The sequence below is a fragment of the Hemitrygon akajei genome, chromosome 12 (assembly GCF_048418815.1).
Source record: "Hemitrygon akajei chromosome 12, sHemAka1.3, whole genome shotgun sequence".
NCBI lineage: Eukaryota > Metazoa > Chordata > Chondrichthyes > Myliobatiformes > Dasyatidae > Hemitrygon > Hemitrygon akajei.
In genome coordinates, this window is record NC_133135.1 from 108,603,029 (window position 1) to 108,622,241 (window position 19,213).

The following is a 19,213-nucleotide window of genomic DNA, read 5'->3' on the forward strand; positions in this document are numbered from 1 at the left end:
GGTTTCAATGAGATTCCCCCTTCATTCTTCTAGGCAACTTGCTGAGTCAGCATGGATAAGATGGGCTTCCAATCTGTATAACCCTAGGATAATCCCAGGATTTAGAATGAGGAAATCAGCTCCAATTCATTCAGTGGAGTTGGATCACTTTACAATACAAAACTATCACTGTATTAAAGCCTTGATACAATCTCCATTCCCATTAACGATTCTAACAGGATCAGGATCAGGTTTAATCTCGCTGATGTACACTGTGAAATTTGTTGTTTTGTGACAGCAGGAGTCACAGTGCGGGCAATTATGAAACTGGCCTTAAGCTTACTCATGACATTTCCTCCAGTGACCCAGTTATACATTCTACCAAACTGGAGTCTATTTGATGAGGCAACTGTATCATATCTGAAACTCTCCCAGTATAGGTAACATCCTCTTCATGACAACACTGTCTAGGCCTTTCAATATTCGGTAGGTTTCAATGAGACTATAAGACATAGGAGCAGAATCAGGCTGTTCAGCCCATCGAGTCTGCTCTGTCATTCCGTCATGACGGATTTATTATCCCTCTGAACCCTATTCTCCTGCCTTCTCACCATAACCTTTGGTGCCCTGACTAATCAAGAACCTATTAACCTCTGCTTTACAACATAAGAATGTTTTTGACAAAAACAGGCCATTTGGCCCAACAAAGCTTGCCAAATTCCTATTCACATAGTGTGCTGAAATAACTATCAAGTTTAGATTTGGAAGTTTCTAAGGTACGACTCTCAACTACTACTAGGTAGTTTGTTCCATGTGCCCACAACTCGCTGTGTAAGTAAGTGCTTCATGATGTTCGTCTGAAATCTTCCTTTAACCAGTCTCCACCTATTACCCTGTGTCCTCATTGATGGATTCATTCTGAAGTGGCAGCTGGATTGCCGTCCACCTTACTTAGAGCCTGAAAGATAATGAACTTTCTGTCATGTCTCCTCTCATTCTATGTCTACTAAGACGAAAAAGATTTAATTCTTTCAATCTTTCTGAATAGTTCATACCCTGCAGATCTGGAATGAGTCTCGTCACCCTTCTCTGAACTATCTCCAGTGACTTTACGTCCCTGACAAAATACGGAGACCAAAACTGTATACAGCACTCAAGGTGCGGCCTCTCAAACGCATTATACAACTTAAGGAGAACATCTCTAGATGCAAGCTCCACTGAGCGCATTTTATCGCCCAACAATCTATTAGCCTTCCTAATCGCTCCTGTGCATTGTCCAGATGTTGATCATGATGGGTCTACCAGGATGTCTAAAACCTCATACAATGCAGTTTTTAACTCAGGAACTGTCATTGTACATTTATATCTAGTATTTTTACTTCCTATATGTAATATTTTACATTTAGTTACATTAAACTTCATCTGCTATTTATCTGCCCAGATCTGTTTAGATCTAACTGTATCGATTCTGCTGCCTGATTGTTATCAGTCCATCTCCCTCATTTTATATCATTTGCAAACATTATTAATTTATTTGTTGTGTTTATCCAAATCATTAATGCAAATTAAATCAGCAGCAGCCCCCAAAACTGCACCCTGCTGACCCCTACTTTTAACATCTTCTAGATGTGAAAATGATCCTCTCACCTTAACTCATTGTTTTCTGTTTTACAGCCAATACTGTGCCCGTTCACACACCTTACCCTGAATCCCTACTTCTTGTAATTTGATTATTAACCTCTCGTGGGATACCTTGTCAAAAGCTTTCTAAAAGTCCAAATAAATTATATCAACCACTCTATTGTTATCAAAATTTTTAATTGTTTCCTCATAGAACTTCAGCATATTAGTAAAACATGATTTCACCTTTCTCAACCCATGCTGGTTGTCTTCTATCATGCCTGTTCTTATCAGCTACTTTTCCACCTCATTCTTTACTAATGTTTCCATGATCTTACCTATGATGCACAGTAAGTTTACTGGGGTCTATAGATTTATAGTTACTAGGGTCAGTATACTCACCCTTCTTGTATACTGTTCAGCGTTAAACCATTTCCAGTCCTTAGGGATTTCATCAGTCTTCACCGACTTTTGAAAAATAAATGTTAGGGATTTGTATATAAAATCACAGACCTCTTTAAGTTCCATGGGATATATGTTGGCTGGCCCTGGAGAATTATTAACTTTCATCATTTTCATCTGAAGCAAGGCCTCACTTTCTAAAATCTCTAAGTCACTTAAAACAACCTTATTTTTCTGTACACTTACTGGCATGTTGCTGACATCTTTGTGGGTGAGTACTTTAGCAAATCATGTGTAAAGAGTATCCACTATGTCTTTCTCTGCATAATTTATCACCCTATTCGTATTCTTAATACACTTCACTTCCTCCTTGACTTTTCTTTTACTATTAAAGTATTGAAAAAATCTCTTGGGGTCAATTGTAGCATTACCAGCAATATCCTTCTCAACCTGCCTTTTGGCAATCTGAATTGCCCTCTTGACCATAGCTTTCATATTTTCAAATCCCCTTTGGTTAACTTCATTACTATTTTTTCTGTATTCTTTATATAGCTCTCTTTTCAATAATTTTATGTATATCTTTAATTATCCATGTAGTTGATCTATTGTTTTTATTGCTTCTCCCGGCCTTGGGTAGGAACATTTCCTTCACTGTGTGTATTACCTTTTTAAATCAACCCCATTGTTTCTCAACTGACTCAATGTCAAGCTGTTCCTTCCAGTTTACTTTCTGAAGTCTTTGCCACATCTGCACAAACTTTGTCTTTGTGAAATTCATTTTAATAGTTTTGGTTTTTACTGATATACTTTTACACAAAGCTTCAACACTAATAATATTATGATTGCTTGTTCCTAAAAGCTCAACGACTTCCGTGTCCAAAATTCTATCATGATTGTTGCAGAATATCAAGTCTAGACAGGCCTTCCTCCTTGTTAGTGCAGTTACACATTGGGTCAAAAACAATCATTATAACTCAATGAATTCACATTCCTCTAATTCTTGAGTCACTGGGTTCTCCCACTCAATACTTGGGAAATTAAAGTCACCCATAACTATAATATCACCCTGAGAAATTGCTTTTCCAATATTCTGATAGTTGTTTATTAAAATCACTATCAGCACGAGAGGGTCTATAAAATACAGTCAATGTTATTCCCTTATCCTTATAGCTTTTAATTCTCACCCAGATTGCTTCACTAAGTCTTGATTCATCTCCTATCACAAGGAGCCTCCTGTTTAAATTCTCCCTATGTATGTGTCTACTCCACCACCTTTACCATCTTGCGTATCTTTACTAAACAAAGTCTATTCTTTAATACTATATTCATCACCATTCTTTGAGGTCAGCCAGGTTCCATTATTGCTGTTGTATCATATTTATACACACTAGCATATAATTCCAGCTCATTTATTCGTCATACATCTTGCATTTATACAGGCCATCCCCAGTCTATTACTGGTTTTTCATCCTATTTTGACCCACTTTTATATTTTTGAAGCCTATAATTGCTTTATGTCCTAATATGTTATTCTCCACGATGATGTTTAAACAGCTGAGCCCAGCCTCTTCCTAGTACCCTGCTCCTCATTCCCTAGTTTAAACAGATCTCAGCTAACTGAAGCACACACCTGCCCAGTACATTAGTGCCCCTCCAGTTCAAATCCAACCTGTCCCAGTGTTACTGGTTCCATCAGCCCCAAAAGGCACCCAAATGTCCCATAAACCTATGCCCCTCTAACCTACACCATGATTTGAGCCACACATTAAATCTTATCTGCTCCATTTTACCTGGACTGGTGCCTTTAAATATATAATTGTCTGTGGCAACAAATTCCACAGATTCACCTCTATCTGGCTAAAGAAATTGCTCATCATATCTGTTCTAAGGAACGTCCTTCTATTCTGACGCTATGACCTCTGATTCTAGACTTCCCCAATACAGGCAACATCATTACCATGGGCGGCATGGTAGTGTAGTTGTTAGCACAATGCTTCACAGCACCAGTGATCCGGCTTCAATTCACGTCACTAACAGTAAGGAGTTTGTACGTTCTCCCCATGACTGCATAGGTTTTCTCCTGGTGCTCCTGTTTCCTCACACAGTCCAAAGATGGTGTTGAGTTGGTAGGTTAATTGGTCATTGTAAATTGCCCTGTGATTAGGCAAAGGTTAAATCGGGAGATTGCTGGGTGATGTGATCGAAGAGCTGGAAGGGCCTATTCTGCACAGTATTTCAATAAATCACCATTTATTGAACAGGGAGATGGGGATCTCAACGTATGGCTGAGGAGCTGGTGCGGGATGCAGGGTTTTAGATTGTTAGACCACTGGGATCTGCTTTGGGGTAAGGATGAATTGTACAAAAGGGACGGGTTGCACCTTAACAGGCGGGGGACCAGCATTCTGGCAGGCAGGTTTGCCACTGCTACATGGGTGTGTTTAAACTAAGTTGTGTGGGGGGGGGGGGTGAGGAGACAGACTGGAAATAGAAGGATGGAGTTAAAGGGAAAGAGAGAATATTAAAAGTTAAGAAAGACAACAGAATTAACGGGGTAGAAAGCTCAGGAAGGGATTGGAGAGTATGGCCAAGTGCAATAGGAATTGTTGAGAGGTGAGTGGAGTAATGGATTAAAAGTATTATATATGAATGCATGAAGTATAAAAAATAAAGTGGACAAGCTTGAGACTCAGTTGGAAATTGGCAAGTATGATGTTGTAGGAATAACAGAGACATGGTTGCAAGAGGACCAGGGCTGGGAAATGAATATTCAAGGGTATACGTCCTATTGAAAGGACAGACAGGTGGGCAGAGGGGGTGGGGTGGCACTGTTGGTGAGGAATGAAATTCAGTCCCTTGTGAGGGGTGACATAGAGTCAGGAGATGTAGAGTCTGTATGGATAGAACTGAGAAATTGTAAGGGCAAAAAAGACCCTAATGGGAGTTATGCACAGGCCCCCAAATAGTAGCCTGGATATAGGGTGCAAGTTGAATCAAGAGTTAAAATTGGCATGTCGCAAAAGTAATGCTACGATTGTTATGGGGGATTTCAACATACAGGTAGACTGGGAAAATCAGGTTGGTACTGGACCCCAAGAAAGGGAGTCTGTGGATTCTTAGAGCAGCTTGTACTGGAGCCTACCGGAGAGAAGGCAATTCTGGATTTAGTGTTGTGTAATGAACCAGATTTGATAAGGGAACTCAAGGTAAAGGAGGTAGTGACCATAATATGATAAGCTTTAATCTACAATTTGAGAGGGAGAAGTGTCACTATTACAATTGGAAAAGGGGACTATGGAGCCATGAGGGAGGAGCTGGCCAAAGTTGACTGGAAGGATACTCTCGCAGGGATGACAGTGGAACAACAATGGCAGGTATTTCTGGGAATATTACAAAAGGTATAGGATCAGTTCATTCCAAAGCGGAAGAAAGATTCAAAGGGGAGTAGGGGGCGACTGTGGCTGACAAGGGAAGTCAAGGACAGTATAAAAATAAAAGAGAAGAAGTATAACATAGAAAAGATGAGTGGGAAGCCAGAGGATTGGGAAACTTTTAAAGAGCAATGGAAGATAACTAAAAAGGCAATACGGGGAGAAAAGATGAGGTACGAAGGTAAGCTAGCCAAGAATATAAATGAAAAGCTTCTTTAGGTATGTGAACAGGAAAAAATTAGTTAAGACCAAAGTTGGGCCCTTGAAGACAGAAACGGGTGAATTTATTATGGGGAACAAGGAAATGGCAGACGAGTTGAACAGGTACTTCGGATCTGTCTTCACTAGGGAAAACACAAACAACCTCCCAGATGTGATAGTGGCCAGAGGACCTAGAGTAACAGAAGAACTGAAGGAAATTCACATTAGGGGGAAAATGGTGTTGGGTAGACTGATGGGACTGAAGGCTGATAAATCCCCGGGGCCTGATGGTCTGCATCCCAGGGTATTTAAGGAGGTGGCTCTGGAAATCGCAGATGCGTTGGTAATCATTTTCCAATGTTCTATAGACTCAGGATCAGTTCCTGTGGATTGGAGCGTAGGGAATGTTATCCCACTTTTTAAGAAAGGACGAAGAGAGAAAAGAGGGAATTATAGACCAGTTAGCCTGACATCAGTGGTGGGGAAGATGCTGGAGTCAATTATAAAAGATGAAATAGCTGCACATCGGATAGCAGTAACAGGATAGGTCCGAAGGGGAAATCATGCTTGACTAATCTTCTGGAATTTTTTGAGGATGTAACTATGGAAATGGACAAGGGAGAGCCAGTGGATATAGTGTATCTGGACTTCCAGAAAGCCTTTGATAAGGTCCCACATAGGAGATTAGTGGGCAAAATTAGAGCATGTGGTATTGGGGATAGAGTACTGACATGGATAGAAAATTGGTTAGCAGACAGGAAACAAAGATTAGGAATTAACAGGTCCCTTTCAGAATGGCAGCCAGTGACTAGTGGGGTTCCGCAAGGCTCGGTACTGGGACGGCAGCTATTTACAATATACATTAATGATTTAGATGAAGGGATTAAAAGTAACATCAGCAAATTTGCATATGATACAAAGCTGGGTGGCAGTGTGAAATGTGAGGAGGATGTTATGAGAATGCAGGGTGACTTGGACAGGTTGGGTGAGTGGGCAGGTGCATGGCAAATGCAGTTTAATGTGGATAAATGTGAGGTTATCCACTTTGGTGGCAAGAACAGGAAGGCAGATTACTATCTGAATGGTGTCAAGTTAGGAAAAGGGGAAGTACAATGAGATCTAGAGTGTCCTTGTTCATCAGTCACTGAAAGTAAGCATGCAGGTACAGCAGGCAGAGAAGAAAGCTAATGGCATGTTGGCTTTCATAACAAGGGGAGTTAAGTATAGGAGCAAAGAGGTCCTTCTGCAGTTGTACAGGGCCCTGGTGAGACCACACCTAGAGTATTGTGTGCAGTTTTGGTCTCCAAATTTAAGGAAGGACATTCTTGCTATTGAGGGAGTACAGCGTAGGTTCATGAGGTTAATTCCCGGGATGGTGGGACTATAATATGTTGAAAGATTGGAGCAACTGGTCTTGTATACACTGGAATTTAGAAGGATGAGAGGGGATCTGTTTGAAACATGTAAGATTATTAAGGGATTGAACACGCTAGAGGGAGGAAACATGTTCCCGATTTTGGGGGGAGTCCAGAACCAGACGCCACAGTTTAAGAATAAGGGGTAGGCCATTTAGAATGGAGCTGAGGAAAAAATTTTTCACCCAGAGAGTTGTGGATCTGTGGAATGCTCTGTCTCAGAAGGCAGTAGAGGCCAATTCTCTGGATGCTTTCAAGAAAGAGTTAGATAGAGCTGTTAAAGATAGCGGAGTCAAGGGATATGGGGAGAAGGCAGGAATGGGGTACTAATTGTGGATGATCAGCCATGATCACAGTGAATGGCGGTGCTGACTCAAAGGGCCAAATGGCCTACTCCTACACCTATTGTCTGTTATCTATAAATAGATAACTTTTCTCCACGTCCCTTCTAGGCCTTTTGATATTTGATAGGTTTCAATAAGAACCCCCCCCCCATTCTTCTAAACTCCAACAAGTAAAGACCCAGAGTTATCAAATGCACCTCAAACATTAACCCTAAAATTCCTGAGATCATCCACCAAGTACAGTGCTAGAGTTATCAAATACTCCTCGTCCATTAACCCTCTCATTTCTGAGATAATTCTTATGAACCTCTCCCATTCTTTTATGGTTCCTTTTTGTTCGTCTTGTGACATCTAATCAGGGAAACCTTGGACTGTGTTTGGTGACCAGGAACAGCAGCTGATTTAACTGTGGAATTCTATAGTAGCAATTCCTACCTAGAAGAATGAGCTCTGGGATGAGGAGTTTATGCCGGGTTCTCAGATTATTAACTGTAATGTTAACTGTATATATAAAATGGCTTCTCTGTAGCATTATAAGGAAATGCCTTCTTTGTAGGTAACTGATGAGGTAATGCTCTGTTTAGTTGAGATGTTTGGGTTATAATTATTGATAACAGAGGAACTAACCAGTGGAAGCAATGTTATTCTATCTGTATGTGTGGGAACCTGGAGTCAGTGGCGGGCTTTTCGGGAGGAAAACTGAAGAGGAAGGACGGATCGAATGGTAGACAGAAGGCTTCAATAATTGAGCTGCAACGATTGTGCACAAACTGATTGAACTCTGTTAAGTTTTGGCACCATTTTCTTTCTTTTTATATTGTATTGCTAATAATTACCTAGTTCCAGTAAGATTTATAAAGTGTAATCTGTAAAACATACATTGTGTGCTGTCCGATATTGTATGTGCGAGTTTGTACCAGTGTGCATTACACAGCACCTATGCAAACGGAAGACACAGTTTGGTGGGTGGACAGATTTCCCCCTAGACAAACACAAGTCCATAGTCCTAACTGCCTTAGATATCTCGGCAGTTGTAAAGAAGGGTAAAGAATAAATTGGGAAACTGGTTAAGTATGTTTGGCCCTCAGACAATAGACAACCCCTTCCAAAGGGACATTAACCTGAGGTCTCTCTTGCAGGAGTTGCTTTTAGCAGTGGCGAGAGATGGAAGCAGCTTCGGAGATTCACTCTCAGCACCTTGAGGAATTTTGGAATGGGGAAAAAGAGCGTTGAGGAGAGGATTCAGGAGGAAGCCCAGTTCCTGGTAACAAGCTTCAGGGATAAGAAAGGTTTGTCGCTACTGCATTCGTGGATCTGCTTTCTCCCCATGTCCTTTCATGCCCTGACTAATCATGAATCTATCCACATTTGCCTTAAATATACCCAATTGCCTGGCCTCTAGAGCTGCCTGTGGTAATAAATTCCACAGACTCACCATTCTCTGGCTAAAGAAATTCCTCCTCATCTCTGTTCTAAAAGGACATCCCACTATTCTGAGGTTGTGCCCTCTGGTCCCAGTTTCCCCCACCATAGGAAACATCCTCTTCACATCCACTCTATCGAGAATTTTCAACATTCGATTGGTTTCAATGAGGTCACCCCTCATTCTTCTGAATTCTAGTGAATACAGTCCCAGAGGCAGCAAATGTTCCTCATATGACAAGCCTTTCAATCATTTTCGTGAACTTCCTCTGGACCCCCTCCAATGTCAGCATATGCTTCCTTAGATAAGAGGCCCAAAACTGCTCACAATACACCAAGTGAAGCCTCACTGGTTCTGTATCAAGTAACTAACTGATACCTTTTGAATAGAGATGTATTTAATATCTACAACCCCACACACAAAATGCTGGAGGACCTCAGCAGGTGAGGCAACATGTACAGACAGGAATAAACAGATGGCTTTTCTGGCCGAGACCCTTCATCGTGATTGGAACAGAAGGGGGAAGATGCCAGAATAATAAGGTGACAGAAGGTTATTCCCCACTCTGGCCTCCTTGTGTGTGTTGCACTGCATTTCCAGGATCTGGAGAATCTCTTGAGTTTAATGTCCAAAATACATTTAGGACTGCCCCAACATTTCATTTTAACGTCCTATGATTTTCTAAATAGCTTCTTTAATTGGACCAGGTGAACCTTTCAACCCAAACTTTCTCCTGCGATGCGCAACGTCAAACATCATCTGTTCCATCACCTTTGGAAAACGATTTGATTACGAAGATAAACAATTTCTCTGGCTGACGGAGCTGGTTGCAGAAAATGCCCGCAGTTTGACTAGCCCTTGGATACAGGTATGTCCCTTTACAGTGGATTGTGAGAGTTACTGAAGTTAAGAGCGAACATATTTTCATCTGAGACTCAGGTGGTCAATGTGTCAGTGAAACTGAGAGATTCAGGATCAACATTAATTATTTATCAGCATGATAGTTAGAGTACATTTAATATTAACAAATGTAAATTTAAACAACATACATAAAATGCTGGAGGAACTCAGTAGGTTCGACAGCATCTATGGAAATGAATAAAGAGTTGATACTTTGGGCCAAGACCCTTCTTCGGGGCTGGAAAGGAAGGGGAACGCCGCCTGAATGAGAAGGTGGGGAGAAGGGAAGGAGGATAGCTGGAAGGTAATGGATGAAGCCCAGTGGGTGGGAAAGACAAGGGGCTGGAGAGGAAAGTGAACCATAGGAGAAGGGGAAGAGAGAGGGGAACCAGGGGGGTGATGGGCAGGTGAGGAGAAGTAAGAGGCCAGGGTGGAGAATAGAAGAGGGGATGGGGCAATGGAGAGTAAAAACTTCTTAGCGGAATGAGAAATTGATATTCATGCCATCAGTTTGGAGGCTACCCAGACAGAACATCAGGTGTTGCTCCTCCGCCTTGAGATGGCCTCTTCTTGGCCCAAGATGTTGCCATGAACCAATGTGTCAGAATGAACAGGAATTTCAATATTTGGCCATCAGGAAGTTTCACTTTTGGCAGATGGAGCGGAGGTGCTCAGCAAAGCAGTCCCCCAATTTACAATGGGTCTCACCAATGTAATATTTTTGCATATACTTTGTAATGTAATGCAATATTTTTGCAGTTTTGACTTCAGATCTAATTTTGTATGGCTATTTCCATATTGTTGCTCCCAGACTATTTTAATACTTGTAACAATGCACAAGTCTACCCGTCTCTCAGTCTGCTGACTGTGAAAATGCTCATCGAAGATTCAGATTCATTTGTTTATCACCTGTACACTGAAACATTCAGTGCAATGCATCATTTGTGTTAAAAACTACACAACATAAGGATGTGCTGGGAAAAGCCTGCAGGTTTCACCAACTCTCCGGTCCCAGCATATCATGCCCGCAGTCTTCAGCAGAACAGCACAACATGCCAGTCGCTTTTCCACCCTCCCACCCACTCTCACAAACAGGTCTCCAACCTCAGGTCGGCCACCGACCAGCAGTCCTTGGCCCCGGACTCTCGGACTTGCAGATATTAGGCCTCCACAACCTCTAGTCCCTTGTGTGGACTCGCTGATGTCAGACTTCTGACTACCAGACATACTGACCCAGGAACTGATAGCTGGATTTGACCTCCAACTTTGACCTCTGGGTATTGACCCCAGGACTTCTCATTTTCAGGACTTTGTCCTCTAGGCCTCAAACTCTGAACTTGCACAGACCTTCAACCTCCCAGGACATGCCGAACTGGTTGGTAACCGACCCTCGTCCTCGGTATTGTCAATCTCAGTCATTCATTGTGGAGATCGCTAGTCTTCACCCTTAGTGCCTGCAGAAAGACTTGTCCCAGAGTGAATCACTGGGCAGTGTGGTCGAGGCCCGAAGCATTCGCTACAGCAGGGCTCAGGTCCTAATGCAAGGTACAACCTGCTGTTTGGACAAATTAAACACAGGCTCAGATAAACTGGAAAGGAAATGTGTCAGGACCAGAGGTGAGAGCTGGACCGATTTTGCTCACTCTCCCGCGATGTTCACTCCTCTCTCTGCAATCCTGAAGCTGTGAAACTGCTCCAGCTGTCATGCTTGGTGTCTGCGAGCTTCACAGCAATTTGCCCCACTAATACGATGAACTGAGACCGAGGCTTCGGCCTACCACAGGGTACTCTGGGGATTCTGATCTGAGGACTCGGTTTGATTCAAAATGTCGTTGCTTGCTTCTATTGTTTGGGTGATTTGCATTTTTTTCTCTTTTTCTGCACATTGGGTGTTGGTCTTCCTTGCTTTGTGGCTGCCTGTAAGCAAATAAATCTCAAGGTTGTACAATTTTGACATTTTTTGTTGATAATGTACTTTGAATTTTTGAATCCCTGTCCCTCCCTTTATTATACCTGAACTTGAACATTCCAACACATTCCTGGTCAGCCTTCTACTTTCCAATGTCCACTAACCCAGGGTCATCCATAACCCTGGTGACTGTGTCCTACCTCACAAAATTCTGAAATTAGAATACTACTTGGACCACTGAATCAACATTTCAAACCAAATTTCATCCAATCATGTCTGTTGGCTGATGGTTTAAAATAACCTTAAAATTCAACATATATGTCACCATGTACAACCCTGAGATCCATTTTCTTGTGGGCATACTTAACAAATCTATACAGTAATAGCTATCGTAGAATCTGAATCAGAATCAGATTTACTATCACCTGCATATGTTGTGAAATCTGTTAACTTTACATTGTAATACATGATAAATCTAGAGGAAAAACTGAGTTACATTAAATATGTATGTGTGTGTTTGTATAAAATAGTTAAGTTAAAATTAGTGCAAAATAACAAAAATAAAAACAGATCTGAGGTAGTGTTCATGGGTCCAATGACCATTCAGAAATCTGATGGCAGAGAGGAAGAAGCTGTTCCTGAATCGCTGAGTGTGTGCCTTCAGGCTTCTGTACCTCCTTCCTGATGGTAACAGTGAGAAAAGTGCATGTCCTGGATGGAGAGGGATCCTTAATGATGAACAGTGTCTTCCTATGGCACCACTCCTTGAAGATGTCTTGGATACTGCGGAGGCTGTTGCTCATGATGGAGCTGACTAACTCTACTAGTTTCTGCAACTTATTTTGATCTTGTGCAGTAGCAATACCGCCACTCCCCACCCCAATACCAGATGGTGATACAGCCTTCTGAATGCTCTTCATGGTACACTTTAGAAGTTTTCAAGTGTTTTAGTTAACAAACCAAATCTCCTCAAAATCCAAATGAAATATAGCCACTGTCCTGCCTTCTTTATAGCTACATCAATATGATGTTGTGTCCAAGTTCGGTCCTCAGAGATATTGACACCCAGGAATGTGAAATTGCTCACTCTTTCCACTTCTAATCCCTCTATGAGGATTCATTGTGTTCCCTTGTCATCCATGGCTTCTGGTTTGGGAATGTACAGCAAGTTTTCATAGGCTCATCTACACAGGTTTTAATGAAGTTGGTGACAACTGTGGCACACTCACTCAGGTTCGAAGGTGACTGCCAGAACACAGTGCAGTCCACTGATTCAAAGCAGTCCTGTAAGCACTCCTGTGCCCCCCTGGTCCATACCTTCTTGGTTGTCCCTACTGGTGCTGCAGTCTTCAGTCTTTGCCTATACTCAGAGAGTAGAAGTACAGCCAGGTGATCAGGCTTCCCGAAGTGTAGTCCCAGAATCAATGAAAGACCACGGTGTTTAACCAGAGTGCAGAAGACAACAGACAGTGGAAATACAAAAATAGAAACAATAATAATAAAGAAAGAAGCAATAATTAACGAAACATGAGATGAAGAGTCCTTGGAAGGGAATTCTTAGATTGTGGGAACAGTTCAATGATGGGACAAGTGAAGTTGAATGAAGTTATCCCCTTTGGTTCAAGAGCCTGATGTTGAGGGGCAATACTTATTCTTGAATCTGGTGATGTGAGTCCTTAGGCTCTTGTACCTTTTTCCTGATGGCAGCAGTGAGGAAAGGGCATGTCCTAAACCTTAATCATTAACCTCAATAACAACTCACATCAGGCCTAGACCTCAAGCTGTGTTGCTGCCTGTCAACAGTCCCCATGAGAGAGGCGTCGGAGTTGGTGAGCTCCATTGGAGGTGGTGTGGCACGGTGTCCAAGCTGGCATTGCTGAACCCCAGTGTTTGCTTGGCAGAAGACAAGCTGGTATCGTGTTTAACTGCAGACTGCTGCAACGTTCATGGACTCAGGGACTGTGGTGAACTACATATACCTGTCTGGACACGCCCCCCCCCCCTGCTGACTGCTCCTGTGGCTCCTCCCACAGACCCCGGTATAAAGGCGATTGGGGCCTGAGCCCTGCCTCTCAGTCTCCAGGATGTAGCATGGTGGTCAATTGCTGCTTGTTCTTTCTTCCAGTCAATAAAAGCCAATATCTCGCCTCATGTCTCAGAGAGTTATTGATGGTGCATCAGGGACCTGGACCATATTTTTTTGTGTGACTGTATTTTACTGTGTTGGCGCGTGGCCAAGTGGTTAAGGCGTTGGTCTAGTGATCTGAAGGTCACTAGTTTGAGCCTCAGCTAAGGCAACGTGTTGCGTCCTTGAGCAAGGCACTTAGCCACACATTGCTCTGCGATGACACCGGTGAAAAGCTGTATCAGCCTTTGTCCTTCCCTTGGACAACATCGGTGGCGTGGAGAGGGGAAATTTGCAGTATGGGCAACTGCCAGTCTCCCACACAACCCTGCCCAGGCCTGCGCCCTGGAAACCTTCCAAGGTGCAAATCCATGGTCTCTTGAGACTAACAGATGCCTATATTTTACTGATATCTTATGTGCTTGCTGTCATACATGTGCTTACACCCTATCGTCATTATATGCGTCTTCAGACAATGTGGATTCACAGTTATGTGAGGAACCTATTTCTACCAAATTCTCCTTATATGCATCCAAAATTCACAGTTATGTGAGGAGCGCTGCTTTCCCGCCAATGCAAGTCATGTGCGCACGCCTCACAGTCTCACTCTCGCATTGGTTTTGGCAACGTGTGGATGTGCGATCTTGCGCTCTTAAACTTTTGTTGTTTTTACCTATGATGCAATGATTTTGTGCTTGAAATATTTAACTATGCCTCCTAAGCGTCTGATGTCAAGTCCTGGGCCATTAGCCAAGCAGCAGAGAACCGCTTTAACACTTGAAAAAAAGTTGTAAATTATAAACAGGGCGGCATCAGGTGAAGGTAACAGCTCTGGGATGTTACTTCAGCCTGGATGAGTCCACGATCAGAAACATAAAGAAAAATGCTGAGAAAATAAGAAGTGCAGAGATTGATTCATCACAAGTGTCTTCAAAGATTGTTACCAAAGTGCGTAGCCCAAGTACGACAAAAATGGAGAAAATGTTGAACTTGTACATTGAGGATGAAACAAAGAGAAAAGCAACACTCAGTTCCGATCATCTTCATGCAAAAGCTTTGGAAATTTATAGTCGCCTTTGTTCAGAGGCTAGTGAGGAAGTGTCAAGTGATATTGTGGGCTTTAATGCAGTAGGGGATGGTTTTCTAAGTTTGTTAATCGTCACAGGCTTCACAACTTAGCTGTGTGTGGTGTGCAGGCTGGTGCTGACCACGAAGCTGCTGAACGCTACCCTGTGCAGTTGTGGGCTATGATAGCTGAGTTAGGCATCACAACAAAGCTGGTGTTTAATGCAGACAAGACGCATTTTTGGAAGCGTATGCCGAAATGCACTTACATAAGTAAGGATGATAAAACTGCATCAGGTTTCAAGGTAGCAAAGGATAGATTGACTTTGCTTATGTGTTCCAATGCCGAAGGAGACTGCAAGATGAAGCCTCTCTTAGTTTACCGCTCACTAAACCCCCGTGCTCTTAAGGGTTTGAGTAAGAATATGCTTCCTGTCCACCGGGCAGCTAACAAGAAAGCATTGAAGATTGGTTTGCTAATCATTTTGCTGTTGAGGCTGAACACTACTGCCGGGAACAGAATCTTGCCTTTAAAGTTCTTCTGTTGCTTGACAATGTGCCACCCCATCCTAAACATTTGGACAGCATTCATCCTAACGTAACTGTGCGTTTCCTGCCGCCTAACACAATGTCGCTGATTCAGCCACTTGACCAAGGTGTGATATCCACATTCAAGGCATATTTTTACGATGAACTATCTCTCAGATGCTGCAAGCAGCAGATGATTTTGAAAATCCCAGGAGTTTACCAATGGTGAGGGAATGGTGGAAGTCCTTCAACATCAGACATGCCATCAACAACATTGATGAATCCTGGAAAGAGGTCAGATATTCCACTCTCAATGGAGCGTTGAAATCAATTTGGGTGAGTGTGTGCACACCCTCAAGGGGTTTCCTGCCTTCACTGCAGCTGTCCAGGATTGTGTGGCCCTGGGCCTTAAAATTGGTGGGGAAGGATTCTCAGATCTTGAGACTGCTGACGTGGCAGAACTCCTGGATTCTCATCATGAAGAATTAAGTGTGGGTGACCTTCTGTGTTTAACTCAGACCGAAGGTGATAACGATGAAGAGGAAAGTGTCGAGTTGCAGGTGAAGGATTTTACGGTGAAGCAACTGGCAGAATTTTTAAGGCTGTGGAACACTTGGCACAAATGATGATGGACATGGACCCAAGTTTAGAATGGAGTCAGCATTTCAATTATTCCCTGTAGTCAATCCTTCTTCAGCAAATTTATGCTGAAAAACAAACAACCCTCACCACTTTCTTCAAACCAGTGTCATCTCCTGCTGCCGGCAGTACTGAGAGTTCTGTGAGTCTTCCTTCACCCCTTGCTGTCCTTGATGATCCTGATGACCCACAACCATCCACCTCATCCATGTAAAGCTGCCCGACACCACAACAACCACTCATCTCCCGGCGCGAACACACCTGCCACTGTTGGTGAGTACTGTACACCCTGGCATGTTAACTTTCTATGATTTATTATGTTGAATATTACCTTAAATTGATGAAATATAATACAAATGTTGCCTTGTGGTACTGCTTTTGTGTCGTATTGGTATGAAAATGTGAATAAATTACAGATAAAACTTATTTAGGAAGCCCTCCAGAATGCATCCCTATTTTTTCCATTTAAATAATTATTCATATTATGTGTTTTCACATTATGTGTCAACTACGAGAAACGTATCGCCTGCATGTAACGAGGATAGGGTGTATGTGGCTTGTGCTGTGTGTGACTGTAGGTACTGTGTTTTGAACCTTGGCCCCAGAGTATTGCTGTTTAATTTGGCTGTATTCATGTATGGTTGAATGACAATTAAACTTGAAATTGAAAAAATAGTACCAGCACCAGGTGTTTAATAATAACACCACCATAATTACACCAACTCTGCCTTGGATGATCCCAAGCCTGCTGCAATAGGATGAGTGTTGGGCTTGGCACTAGTAACTCCATCCCATAAAAATCACAGAGCTACAGAAACACCAGCAGGAACTCCAAAGACCTCATCCCTGGGAGAGGAAGAAGATGGGCTATACCTGGGGACGACTTGAAAGACTGTTCCAGGACAGAGAACTTGATGAGATGTTGTCAGGGACCTCTGCTCCGATAGGAATGACAGGCTCAAGATGAAGATAATAATGCCATGATACCTTTCGATGTATAATAGACAAAGCTAATTTCTTATCTCTAACCTGATGCTTTTACCTCTTCTTTTTCTTCCAAATGTGGTTCTTCTACTGTTGGAGCCTGTGATCTACATTATGGTGGTGTGTTTTTGGGCCAATTGAGTAATCTGGCGCTTCGCTGTCTAAGGATGTCCAGTGAGGTTTCGAGAGAAGCTTGTGACCTCAAGGTCAAGAAGCCTGGAGATAGGATGCGAGTCCATATTTGACTCCATTTCTCACTGATCTCGCCATTTCTGGAGTCATGGAAGATTGAAATCATCAAGGTGAGAGTGGAACATAAGCAGATGTTCAGTGCCATCTGTCAGTCTCTCACTCACTGCACCAGAGGAAGATGTCTGAGTATGATGATTTCTCTCTCCACCTCCACCTCTACCTCTCCCCCTCTCTCTCTCTACCTCTTGCTTGCTGCTTCCAAAGGAATGTCCCTTTTTTCAAATGGTCTTTCTCTCTCCTTCTTGCTCGATGCAGCTGGAGGATTATAGTGTAGTCCTGGGCTTTGGGCAAGGTTTAATCAATGCAATTTGTGGATTAAACTCTGTATTTCACCTAATGATGTGTTTCTGGTCAATTCTTGATTTTTGTTGCTATTTTGTGTGCCTTTGATCAGGGCGGCCTGCAGATAACGAACGACACAGCGCTAGATTGAACTACATTGAACTAAAAATACCTGAACTCTGTAGATTTTGTGTTTTATGGATTCTCCACTAGGCGCTCATGGAGTGAGGTTTGGTTCGGCTTCTCTCCATTACCGTTATTTTTTTTAACCCATGATCACCCTTATTTAATCTATTTTTATCAACACTAGAGGACTTTTTGAAGTTTGTTCGAGCTTTGATCGTGAATTTTTGAAGAAACGAGCACAGAAATGAGTATAATGAGTACAAGATCTAAAGGGCCAGATTCAAAAAACGGGAAAGGTGCCGATGGTAACGGTAAGAAGAAAAGAGGTGAACCTAAGCAAACTGAATTAACTTACGAGACAATGTTGGAACTTTTTTTTATATATTAGTTTTTCAAAACATTTTACAAATTAAAAACCCCAAATCCCAATGAGGAACATTAATACAGTGCAAAATTAAGCATACAATGACAATATGCTACAAAGGAAGAGAATTTAACAAAAAAGCACCTAAATTAAAGACAAGTAAGCTTAGTATCCTCCCCAAGACCCACAACACAAGAAAAAAAACCCTAGTTAACAACCTGGAGTTAACAACTCCAGACCAACCACAACACAATATAGAGAGTATAAATCAGGACAGCCAAACTCCCAGACTGTGAATACACTTAGCAACAGAGGATAATAATGCCTACTACCAGAAAAAAAAGGGAGCTGAAAGCAAGGGACCGAAAAGAAAAAAAAAACCCTAGTCAAGAGGAAGGTTATGAAAGTACTCGATAAAAGGTCTCCAGACCTTATGGAACTTTAGATCCGAATTAAGAACTGAATAATGAATTTTTTCGAGGTCCAAGCAGGCCATAATGCCATTAAGCCATTGTGCATGAGTGGGAGGGGCAACATCTCTCCATCTAAGGAGGATCAGGCATCTAGCCAGGAGAGAGGCAAAGGATAATATTCGGCATTTGGTCGGACCCAGACATAAATCTGTCTCGCCCCAAAAACCGAACAGAGCAATTAAGGGGTTTGATTCTAGGTGCTGATTCAGAATACACGATAACGTAGTGAAGACATCTTTCCAGAATTTCTCCAAGCTAGGACAGAACAAGTACTTATGGATGAGAGAGGCTTGTATTTATCACAGAGCGGACTAATGCTAGGGTAGAATCGAGATAGTTTAGATTTAGACATATGAGCTCTATGAACAATCTTAAACTGTAAAAGGCAATGGCGAGCATAAAGTGAGGTTGAGTTAACCGATTTGAGAACTGAGTCCCAACTCTCATCGGATAAGGAGATATTTAAATCCTGCTCCCAGGCCATTTTAATTTTATCCACAGGGGCCCGTCGTAAGGCTGCTAGTTTATCTCGGATAATTGATATTAAACCTTTACCTAGTGGATTAATGGAAAGAAATAGGTCCATAGCATTTTTCGCAGGCATTTCAGGAAAGTTAGGAATTAAAGGAGCAATAAAGTGTCTGATTTGGAGATATCTGAAAAAATGAGCGTTGGGCAGATTGAACTTAACAGAGAGCTGCTGAAAAGAAGCGAAGCGATTATCAATGAAAAGATCTTCAAAATGTCTAAT

The 19,213-nt window shown here is 42.2% G+C and overlaps 1 protein-coding gene across 1 annotated transcript in view; it reads left to right on the forward strand.

Moving 5' to 3' along the window:
• The window catches only part of LOC140737354 (cytochrome P450 2C19-like), a 62,814-nt gene that overhangs the window by 17,872 nt on the left and 25,729 nt on the right, over positions 1 to 19,213 (forward strand). Inside the window, exons 3-4 of the mRNA XM_073063805.1 lie at positions 8,532 to 8,681; positions 9,523 to 9,683. Coding sequence (XP_072919906.1) covers positions 8,532 to 8,681; positions 9,523 to 9,683 — 311 coding nt within the window. The remainder of the gene's footprint in view (positions 1 to 8,531; positions 8,682 to 9,522; positions 9,684 to 19,213) is intronic.